The 11925-nt window shown below is 46.6% G+C and overlaps 1 protein-coding gene across 1 annotated transcript in view; it reads left to right on the top strand.

The window, feature by feature from the left end:
* Window position 1: 1 nt before the first annotated feature.
* The window catches only part of LOC110166939 (nebulette-like), a 42306-nt gene continuing 30382 nt past the window's right edge, over window positions 2-11925 (top strand). Inside the window, exons 1-18 of the mRNA XM_055151211.1 lie at window positions 2-7; window positions 128-238; window positions 340-450; window positions 549-650; window positions 740-838; window positions 1652-1753; window positions 2458-2565; window positions 3125-3235; window positions 4110-4220; window positions 4313-4411; window positions 4532-4642; window positions 4808-4909; window positions 5540-5677; window positions 8033-8140; window positions 9409-9519; window positions 9607-9714; window positions 10274-10384; window positions 10658-10768. Of these exons, the coding sequence (XP_055007186.1) occupies window positions 2-7; window positions 128-238; window positions 340-450; window positions 549-650; window positions 740-838; window positions 1652-1753; window positions 2458-2565; window positions 3125-3235; window positions 4110-4220; window positions 4313-4411; window positions 4532-4642; window positions 4808-4909; window positions 5540-5677; window positions 8033-8140; window positions 9409-9519; window positions 9607-9714; window positions 10274-10384; window positions 10658-10768 (1860 nt within the window). The remainder of the gene's footprint in view (window positions 8-127; window positions 239-339; window positions 451-548; window positions 651-739; window positions 839-1651; window positions 1754-2457; window positions 2566-3124; window positions 3236-4109; window positions 4221-4312; window positions 4412-4531; window positions 4643-4807; window positions 4910-5539; window positions 5678-8032; window positions 8141-9408; window positions 9520-9606; window positions 9715-10273; window positions 10385-10657; window positions 10769-11925) is intronic.

Below are 11925 nucleotides of genomic sequence, written 5' to 3'. Positions count from 1 at the left end.
CATGTCTGTCTCTTTGTCTCTCTCTTGTCTCTCTCTCTCTGTCTCTCTGTGTCTCTCTATCTCTCTTTCTTTGTGTCTCTGTCTCTCTCTGTCTCTCTTGTCTCTGTCTGTGTCCCTCTGTCCTCAGCGCTTGTACCAGGCGGCTGTGAGGAAATCTCTGTCTCGTCCTCTTTATCATCAGCTTCAGGAGACTCTGGAAATTCAACAGGCTCGAGAACTCACACAGCTCTACAGCCAGGTCAGACACAGACCGGGGCATCTGGTTTAGATGAGACTTAGGTTTGGTTTAGTCCTGGTTCAGTCCTGGTTTAGTTCTTAGTCCAGCTGTGGTGTGTGCAGGTGAAATACCGTGAGGATGGGAGGAGAGGACTGTCTCAGAGCTTCTACTCTCAGCTCCCTCAGACCACAGACACTGAGTTCTACCAGAGGATCTCCACTCTGCAGAGTCAGGTGAGAGAGAGGCATCATGGGAGATGGAGTCCTGCTGGTTTAGTACTGGTTTAGTCCTGGTTTAGTCCTGGTCTCACACAGACTCTGTTGTGGTGCAGGTGGAGTACAGCAGGGGGCGCTCTGGTCCGTGTCTGTTCTCGTCTCTTCCTCAGACTTTGGACACGCTCAGAGCCAAAGAGCTTTCCCTGATCCAGAGCCAGGTACAAAAACACAAACTGCCCTCACTCACGTACGACGACTGTTTCTATCCGTGTGCACTGCTGTGTCTGAGCTGTGACGTGTGGAGCAGGTGCAGTACCGGCAACGGGCACAGAGGGCGCTCTACTCGTCTCTGCCTCAGACCCTGGACACGCAGAGGGCCAGAGCGCTCACACAAGTCCTCAGCCAGGTACCCACAAAACACAACACACACACAGAGGGCCAGAGTGCTCACACAAGTCCTCAGCCAGGTACCTACAAAACACAACACACACACGCAACACACACAGAGGGCCAGAGCGCTCACACAAGTCCTCAGCCAGGTACCCACAAAACACACAACACACACACATGCAACACACACACAGAGGGCCATAGCGCTCATACAAATCCTCAGCCAGGTATCCACAAAACACAACACACACAACACACACACAGAGGGCCAGAGCGCTCATACAAATCCTCAGCCAGGTATCCACAAAACACAACACACACAACACACACACAGAGGGCCAGAGCGCTCACACAAGTCCTCAGCCAGGTACCCACAAAACACAACACACACACACTCACGCAACACACACAGAGGGCCAGAGCACTCACAAAACTCCTCAGCCAGGTACCCACAAAACACACACACACAACACACACACTGAGGGCCAGAGCGCTCACACAAGTCCTCAGCCAGGTACCCACAAAACACAAAACACACACACACGCAACACACACAGAGGGCCAGAGCACTCACAAAACTCCTCAGCCAGGTATCCACAAAACACACACACACACACACACAAACTGAGGGCCAGAGCGCTCACACAAGTCCTCAGCCAGGTACCCACAAAACACACAACACATGCATAACACACCCAAAACAATATAAAAAGAGATTGTGTAAAAACAAAGTTCAGTACTGGAGCTTCAGACAGAGCAGTGCTTCAGTTAGCGTCACCTTCAGGTGAATCCTGATTTTTCAGCTTTAATTTATTTGTTTGTTGTTCAGGTGAAGTACAAACAGGGAGTGAGTTGTCAGCCGCTTTACCACTTGCTCCCTGAAACCCCAGAGACCGACTTCGCCAAAAACATGTCCGAGATCCAGAGCCAGGTACAGACCTCACTGTGTGTACTCAACATAGTCCTGAGTCAGTCCTGGTTTAGTCCTGGGTCAGTCCTGGTTTAGTCCTGGTTTCAGGTGTTGTACAGGAGGGTGTGAGGTTGTTGTGTAGATGTTTCAGTGTGTGTTGTGTGTTTCAGTGTGTGTAGATGTTTCAGTGTGTGTAGATGTTTCAGTGTGTGTTGTGTGTTTCAGTGTGTGTTGTATGTTTCAGTGTGTGTTGTATGTTTCAGTGTGTGTTGTGTGTTTCAGTGTGTGTTGTATGTTTCAGTGTGTTGTAGTGTTTTCAGTGTGTGTTGTGTGTTTCAGTGTGTGTTGTGTGTTTCAGTGTGTGTAGATGTTTCAGTGTGTGTTGTATGTTTCAGTGTGTGTTGTGTGTTTCAGTGTGTGTTGTGTGTTTCAGTGTGTGTAGTGTGTGTTTCAGTGTGTGTTGTATGTTTCAGTGTGTGTTGTATGTTTCAGTGTGTGTTGTGTGTTTCAGTGTGTGTTGTGTGTTTCAGTGTGTGTTGTATGTTTCAGTGTGTGTTGTATGTTTCAGTGTGTGTTGTATGTTTCAGTGTGTGTTGTGTGTTTGTCAGTGTGTGTTGTGTGTGTTGTAGTGTGTGTGTGTTTCAGTGTGTGTTGTATGTGTTTCAGTGTGTGTTGTGTGTTTCAGTGTGTGTAGTGTGTGTTTCAGTGTGTGTTGTGTGTTTCAGGTGTCGTACAGGAGGGAGCTGGAGGAGCAGAGTCACAGTTTGTTTTCTGCTCTGCCTCAGACTCTCACCACAGAGTTTGTGAAGGACATAAACCAAACACACAACCAGGTACACACACACACACACATCTATACACACACCTATATATACACACACACACATCTATACACACACACACACACAGTGACGATAAAGAGACAAATGGAAGAAATTCATGGAGGGAGAGTCGACGACATCAAGACAAGTTTGAGAAAGACAAAAGGTCGAGATCGAGGAATAAATAAATAAATAAATTCATCTTTAAAATCTGAATAAACCTCTCACTTTACTCTTTACATATGTCCATTTTCATCAGGAATGAAGTGTTCACAGCAGAATTCATTTTTATTCAGAATTAAATTATTTTAATTCGGCATTAAATCTGTCGTGTAAACGTGTCAATTGTCTGTGATTGTTAAGAGTCGCTCCTGGTTCTTATCGGACTAAATGCCTCTCAGTCCATCCCCTCGTGTTTTGTCTCCTGTTATCAGTGAGACGCTGATAAGTGACACCCGCAGAGTCAGCCAATCAGAGCGAGCGGTGGGCGGGGCCTTGAGCGGGTGGTGGGCGGGGCCGTGTACTCTGCTTTAAATGTCCCGACGTCGTGTGAGTTTGTGTTGTTTTTCAGGTGAAGTATCGACTGGAGGCAAAGCAGCAGCTGCAGGGGGCGCTGTTCACAAAACTGCCCCAAACTCTGGAACTACAGCGACTCAAAGAGAGCGGACGCCTGCACAGCCAGGTGAGACCCAGGGAGACCGGGTTAGACCAGGGTTAGACTGGGGTTAGACCTGGGTTAGACTGGGGTTAGACTGGGTTAAGATCAGGGTTAGACTGGGGTTTAGACCAGGGTTAGTCCAGGGTTAGACCGAGTTTAGACCGGGGATAGACCGAGTTGGACCAGGTTTAATCCTCGTGCTGTAGTTCTGGTTTTGTCTTTGTCTAATCCTTGATTAGACCTTGTGTAGACCTTGTTCAGGTCTGGTTTAGTCCTAGTTTAGACCTGTTTTTGACCTGTCTTAATCCTGGTTTAGTCCTGGTTTAGTCCTTGTTTAGTCCTGGTTTAATCCTGGTTTAGTTCTGGTTTAGTCCTGGTTTAATCCTGGTTTAATGCTGGTTTAATCCTGGTTTAGTCCTGGTTTAGTCCTTGTTTAGTCCAGCTTTTGTCCAGTTTTAGTTCTGCTTTAGTCCTGTTTTATTCCTGGTTTAGACCTGCTTTGGTTCTGGTTTAATCCTGGTTTAGTCCTGGTTTAGTCCTGATTCAGTCCTGATTTAGACCTGTTTTAGTTGTGGTTTAGTCGTGGTTTACACCTGGTTTAGACCTGGTTTAGTCCTGGTTTAGTCCTGGTTTAATCCTGGTTTAGTTCTGGTTTAGTCCTGGTTTAGTCCTGGTTTAATCCTGGTTTAATGCTGGTTTAATCCTGGTTTAGTCCTGGTTTAGACCTGGTTTAGACCTGGTTTAGACCTGGTTTAGTCCTGGTTTAGTCCTGGTTTAATGCTGGTTTAATCCTGGTTTAGTCCTGGTTTAGACCTGGTTTAGTCTTGGTTTAGACCTGGTTCAGTCCTGGTTTAGTCCTTGTTTAGACCCGTTTTAGTCTGGTCTTCTTGTGTTTCAGAGGTTGTATCGACACGAGGGTCTGAAGTCTCTGAGCTCGAGTCTGTACCACCTGCTCCCCCAGACCCCCGAGACCAGATTCAACCGAGAACTCAACCAGGTCCTCAGCCAGGTACTCTCTCATCACAACTGTGTCTCAGTCCTGGTCCAGTCCTGGTCCAGTCCTGGTCCAGTCCCGGTTCAGTCCTGGTTCTTTGTGTTCAGGTGAAGTACCGTCAGCGTCTGCAGAGCGCTCTCTTCTCTCAGCTCCCACAAACCAACGACACAGAGAGGGCCAAAACTCTGTCTGACCTCACCAGCCAGGTACTGCAAATACTACTGCTACTACTACTACTACTACTACTACTGCTACTGCTGCTACTACTACTACTACTACTACTACTACTACTACAACTACATATATCTTGTGTGCGTGTGTTTCAGGTGAAGTACAGGGAGAGTGGGAGGAAGTGGGCGTCCAGTTGTTTGTTTTCGAAGCTCCCAGAGACTCCAGAGACGCTCCACGCCAAAACCCTGTCCCAGATCCTCAGCCAGGTCAGTCCTGCTCCAGACCAGCTTTAGTCCGGGTTTAGTTCTGGGTTTAGATCTTTTCCAGACCGGGTTTAGTTCTGGGATTAGACCTGCTTCAGACCAGGTTTAGATCTTAGTATTTCAGACCTACATTTCTGATGTTTTTGTTTTGTTTTTGTTGTTTCTCAGGTGAAATATCGGCAGGATTCCAGCAGCAGGAGTTTGTATCATCGACTCAAAGAAACTCCAGAGATTCAACTCTCCAGAGCCCTGCAGGACCTCTACAGCCAGGTCAGGACTAGACCAAGTCTGGACCAGGATCCAGGTCAGGACTGGACCGGGTCTGGACCAGGATCCAAATGTTCAAATGCTGGTCTGAACCTGCTCTACATGATCCTGGGGTTTGGACTTCAACATTTTGTCCCAAATCCAGATCTGAACATTAATAACAGACCAATCAGGCGCCTTCCTTCCCTGAGGTCCCTCCCACTCGCGTTAGTAACAGGTTTGATTGACAGCGTTGCTAAGCCTGCGTTGTGGGTGAGAAGGGGCGTTACCTTCAACATCCTCGCTCTTGATTGGCTCTTCGGTTCCTCCTCTGACACTCAGGGTTGAAATTCCAAATCTGGAACTTTGCTCCAAATTCACCTGTACCCGCCGGCCTCGTTGAGCTTCATTTGACTGGTGCCAAACTCTGTGGGGACGTCACACTCAGTCCACCACCTCACACGGTCTAAGTCTGCAGAAGAATCTTTCTTTAGACCTAAACCAGGATCTTCAATACCGGGACTAAACATAAACTAAATTAGAACTAAACCAAGACTAAACAGGTTTAATCCTGAGCAGGCTCCTGGCTCTGGTCTGGTCTTGGTCCTGGTTCGGTCTTGGTCCTGGTTCGGACCTGGTTCAGACCTGGTCCAGACCTGGTCTCTGTTGTGTGTTCCTCAGGTGAAGTACAAGGAGCAGGTGAGGACGTCTCTGGGTCGGACTCTGTTCTCTGGACTTCCTCAGACCTCAGAGACTCTTCAGGCCAAAGTTCAGACCGAGCTCCAGAGCGAGGTGAGGACCCACACCAAAACTCAGACCAGACTCTACCTCGGATTTTTATTGAGGGGGGTGATCTACATGTATGTTTATGGTGAAATGTAACAGCGGACAGACTGTTCTGTTTTTTTGGGGGTTTGTTTAAGAGTAAAAATCCTCTCGTCTGTTGTCGTTCTTTATGCTCAGATTAAAGTATGAATATCCTCAGACAGGGCAGTGCCTCAGTTAGCATCACTTCTCCAGGGAATGTTTAATGACATCAGCTGCAGAGTGTCAGTACAGTAATGGTGCAAGTCGAATAATTTTTCTCCGAGCAGAACTTTGGAACAGTTTAAATGAGTTTTATATTTGTTTATGTTCTGTTTGTGTTGAAGTTGTGTGTCTGTGTGAAGTGTGAGAGTAAACGTGTGTGTGTGTCAGGTGTTGTGCAGGAGGGTGTAGTGTAAATGTGAAGTGTGTGTTGTGCGTTTACCTGCGTGAAGTCGCCCCACATCAAACACACAACTGCACAAAAACTGTGTCTATGTTTGTGCTGCAGAAAGTTTGGTTTGTGTTTTAGTTTTGGAGATATTCATGATTCTTTTACAGGTCAAATTGGAGTCAGCAGCCTCCAGGAAACTTCAAAATGAAATAAAACGACACAAAATGGAGTGAATCGAAAGAGGTTTCATTTGTGTGATTCTGGTTCTTAAGATCTGAACAGTTTTATTTTGGTCCGATGACTCAAAATGTGAAACAGCCTCAAAACAACTGAAAATTTAACCAAACATTTGTATTTTATTTGTTTTGTTTTGTGCTGTGACTGTTTTAATTTGTGTGAGTTTATGTCTAAAATGATTCATTATTATTTTTGTTTAAATTCTATGAGTTCATTTCCGTTCATCTGACGACAGCGACTTTAACAAAACTCCACAAAACAACCTGAGAGACGAAGAGAAACGACCTGAGGCTGTGGAAAAGTCTGGATCATTATATAAAATATGAATCAAAAGGGACTATGTTTCTGACCTGGGAACACCTCGGGGTCCAGCGGAGGAGCTGGAGGAAGTGTCCGGGGTGAAGGAAGTCTGGAAGTCCCTGTTTAGACTGACGCGCCCGAGACCCGACCCCAGAGAAGAGGAAGAACAAGAAGAACAACAAGAGGATGAATCAAAATCAAGTCCCTAAAGATTGATCCAGACTTTTCCACAGCTTCAGGTCGTTTCTCTTCGTCTCTCAGGTCGTTTTGTTGAGTTTTGTTAAAGTCGCTGTCGTCAGATGAACGGAAATTAACTCATGTAATTTACACAAAAATAATCATTCAGAATTTTAGAAATAAACTCACACAAATGAAAACTGTCACACACAAAACAACACAAAACAAATACAAACGATAGACAAACACACACTTAGTTTTTGTGGAGGTTTGTGTTTGAGGGGGGGTTGTGTGTTTCAGTGTGTGTTGTGTAGATGTTTCAGTGTGTGTTGTGTAGATGTTTCAGTGTGTGTGTGTGTGTGTTTTCAGTGTGTGTTGTGTAGATGTTTCAGTGTGTGTTGTGTGTGTGTTGTCAGTGTGTGTTGTGTGTTTTGTGTGTGTGTTGTGTGTGTTCAGTGTGTGTTGTGTGTTGTGTGTTTCAGTGTGTGTTGTGTAGATGTTTCAGTGTGTGTTGTGTGTTTCAGTGTGTGTTGTGTGTTTCAGTGTGTGTTGTGTGTTTCAGTGTGTGTTGTGTGTTTCAGTGTGTGTTGTGTGTTTCAGTGTGTGTTGTGTAGATGTTTCAGTGTGTGTTGTGTGTTTCAGTGTGTGTTGTGTGTTTCAGTGTGTGTTGTGTGTTTCAGTGTGTGTTGTGTGTGTGTTTCAGTGTGTGTTGTGTGTTGTGTGTTTCAGTGTGTGTTGTGTGTGTGTCAGTGTGTGTTGTGTGTGTTCAGTGTGTGTTGTGTGAGTGTGTGTCAGTGTGTGTGTGTGTTTCAGTGTGTGTGTGTGTGTGTTCAGTGTGTGTTGTGTGTTTCAGTGTGTGTTGTGTGTTTCAGTGTGTGTTGTGTGTTTCAGTGTGTGTTGTGTGTTTCAGTGTGTGTTGTGTGTGTGTGTGTCAGTGTGTGTTGTGTGTGTTCAGTGTGTGTAGTGTGTGTTTCAGTGTGTGTTGTGTAGTGTGTGTCAGTGTGTGTTGTGTGTTTCAGTGTGTGTTGTGTGTTTCAGTGTGTGTTGTGTAGATGTTTCAGTGTGTGTTGTGTGTGTGTTTCAGTGTGTGTTGTGTGTTTCAGTGTGTGTTGTGTGTGTTTCAGTGTGTGTTGTGTGTGTAGATGTTTCAGTGTGTGTTGTGTGTTTCAGTGTGTGTTCTGTGGGAGTGTGCGTCGGGGATGGATGGATTAAATATTGTCTCTTTTTTCTTTCAGGTTTTGTACAGAAAAGAGCGAGAGGAGCAGAGGCACAGTTTGTTTTCTGCTCTGCCTCAGACTCTCACCACAGAGTTTGTGAAGGACATGAACCAAACACACAACCAGGTACACACATACACACACACACACACGCACACATCTATACACACACAAACACACACGCACATGCACACACACACACATCCTTACACACCTATACACACACACACACATCTATACACGCACACCCATACACACACACACTTATACACACCTATACACATACACCGATACACACCTATACACACACACACCTATACACACACACACCTATACACATACACACACGATACACACCTATACACACACACCTATACATACACACGCACCTATACATACACACGCACCTATACATACACACACAACTATACACACACCTATATACACACCTATACACACACCTATACACATACACACCGATACACACACCTATACACACACACCTATACATATACACACACCTATACACACACACCTATACACACACACACCTATACACACACCTATACACACACCTATACACACCTATACACACATACCTATATACACACACCTATATACACACCTATACACACACACACACGCACACACACCTATACAGACACACACACACCCACACACACCACACACACACACTATGCACACACACACATCTATATACACACACACACACACACAGACAAACTGCTCTCCGTCATGGACACTTTTTTGCTACTTATTTAGAATTTATTATCACCATTATATTTTTTCTCTTGTGTCCAAATAACTTCCCTGTGGATCAATACATTTTGTCTAAGTGTAAGTCTAAGTGTAAGTCTAAGTGTAAGTCTAAGTGTAAGTCTAAGTCTTAAGTCTAAGTCTAAGTCTAAGTCTTAGTCTAAGTCTAAGTCCACACAGCAGGACTAAAGCGGTGCAGAGTCCCTGTTTGTGTCAGTCACACTCTGTGATCAGATAAACGGGTCGTGGGTTTATTCTGAGCTCTTTATCTGAGTCTGATACAGAAACACTCCACAGGCCAAAGACGCCACCAGAGGAGACGCTTTTAAAACCTCCTGTATCACACAAAACTCACTCCAGGAAGCTTTAGTCATGTTCTAACACTGTTTCCTCCTCAAAAAACAGACCTGGAGTTGTGTTTTTGTTTCATTCACACACAACTCCAGCTCTGAAAAGGAAACAACATCAGAAGAGAAAACAGTGAAACATAAACTTTTCAATTTTATATTATTATTTACTTACGATTTCTCTCATATATCTGCAAAGTTTTATAATACTCTCAGATAAATCCGTGTTTTCCGTCTGATTTTTGTGTTGTGTTTGTGTTTTTTGTGCAGGTGAAGTACAGAGAGGCGATGAAGAAGGACTGCACTAATCCTCTGTACCACACGCTCCCCGAAACTCTGGAGACGCAGCGAGTCAAAGAGGTCACCGAGCTGCAGAGCCAGGTGAGAGACAGGGGCGGAGACAGGTGAGAGACAGGAGCAGACAGGAGCAGACAGGAGCAGAGCTGTACTGATGTGTGCTGGTTGCAGGTGAAGTACCGCGAGGGGAGGAGGGCCTTGTGTCAGAGTCTGTACTCACAGCTCCCTCAGACCGCAGAGACGCAGCTCGCCTCCAAGATGGCCGACCTTAGCAGTGAAGTAAATATACATCATAAATCCTAAACCCCAGAACCCAGACCCTGACCCAGACCCAGACCCTGACCCAGACCCAGACCCTGACCCAGAACCCTGACCCAGACCCTGACCCAGACCCTGACCCAGACCCTGACCCAGACCCTGACCCAGACCCTGACCCAGAACCCTGACCAGACCCAGACCCTGACCCACCCAGACCCTGACCTGACCCAGACCCTGACCCAGACCCAGACCCTGACCCAGAACCCAGACCCAGACCCAGATCCTGACCCAGACCCTGACCCAGACCCAGACCCAGACCCAGACCCTGACCCAGACCCAAACCCAGACCCAGACCCAGATCCTGACCCAGACCCTGACCCAGACCCAGAACCCAGACCCAGACCCTGACCCAGACCCTAACTCAGACCAGACCCAGACCCTGACCCAGACCCTGACCCTGACCCTGACCCAGACCCTGACCCAAATCCAGACCCTGACCCAGACCCTGACCCAGACCCTGACCCAGACCCTGACCCAGACCCTGCAGACGGTTTAACCCGGCGTCTGTCTTTGTGCTCAGAGTAAATACAGGGAGGAGGGTCTGAAGAGTTTGTCTCAGAGTTTGTACTCGCAGCTCGCAGAGACGCCCGACACCGCCCTCGCCAAAACTGTGTCCGAGCTGCAGAGCCAGGTGAGCCCACGGCATCATGGGAAGTGGAGTCCAGCCCGTCTCTGTCTGTGCTTCTTCTTTTAAACAGATACTTTCAGTTCTTTTTACTGGACAAAGTTTTTTAGAGTGAATGTATTTGGCCGCTCTTCCAAGTAACACTTTGACACTGTGACCGTGCACACACTAATGCCCTGCACACACACCGGGGCACTGGTGTGTGCCTTGGTCGGGTGTGCGTTGGCCTTTACACACTCTTGTTGTGAGTGTGAGTTCACACAAACTTGTGTGTTTCAGGCCAAATACTCGGAGGCGAGCAGAAAAGAGGCGAGTGACAGTTTGTTCCACCACCTGCCCCTGACCCCCCAGATCCAACACGCCAAAGAGATCACACAACTGCAGAGCCAGGTACACACACACCTATACACACACCTATACACACACAGATCACACACACAACTGCAGAGCCAGGTACACACGCACCTATAACACACACCTATACACACACACACAGATCACACAACTGCAGAGCCAGGTACACACACACCTATACACACACCTATACACACACACAGATCACACAACTGCAGAGCCAGGTACACACGCACCTATACACACACCTATACACACACACACAGATCACACAACTGCAGAGCCAGGTACACACACACCTATACACACACCTATACACACACACACACAGATCACACAACTGCAGAGCCAGGTACACACACTCCTATACACACACCTATACACACACACCTATACACACACACACAGATCACACAACTGCAGAGCCAGGTACACACACACCTATACACACACCTATACACACACCTATACACACACACACAGATCACACAACTGCAGAGCCAGGTACACACACACCTATACACACACCTATACACACACAGATCACACAACTGCAGAGCCAGGTACACACACACCTATACACACACCCACAGATCACACAACTGCAGAGCCAGGTACACACACACCTATACACACACCTATACACACACACACAGATCACACAACTGCAGAGCCAGGTACACACACACCTATATACACACACACAGATCACACAACTGCAGAGCCAGGTACACACACACCTATACACACACCTATACACACACAGATCACACAACTGCAGAGCCAGGTACACACACACCTATACACACACCTATACACACACAGATCACACAACTGCAGAGCCAGGTACACACACACCTATACACACACCTATACACACACAAGATCACACAACTGCAGAGCCAGGTACACACACACCTATACACACACCTATACATACACACACAGATCACACAACTGCAGAGCCAGGTACACACACACACCTATACACACACAGATCACACAACTGCAGAGCCAGGTACACACACACACACACCTATACACACACACACACACATACACACACACACACTACACACACACACACACACAGAGACACACACACACACACATTCTTTACACAGAGGTGAACAAGGAAAACAACAGTCACACTTACACTGTATTTAAACTTAATTCACACTGTTTATGATGAA

Source organism: Boleophthalmus pectinirostris, unplaced genomic scaffold (genome assembly GCF_026225935.1).
Source record: "Boleophthalmus pectinirostris isolate CB_2022bp ecotype Guang Dong unplaced genomic scaffold, ASM2622593v1 HiC_scaffold_15, whole genome shotgun sequence".
NCBI lineage: Eukaryota > Metazoa > Chordata > Actinopteri > Gobiiformes > Gobiidae > Boleophthalmus > Boleophthalmus pectinirostris.
The sequence above is the reverse complement of the archived record's forward strand: the minus strand, read 5'-3'. Positions and strand labels throughout refer to the sequence as shown.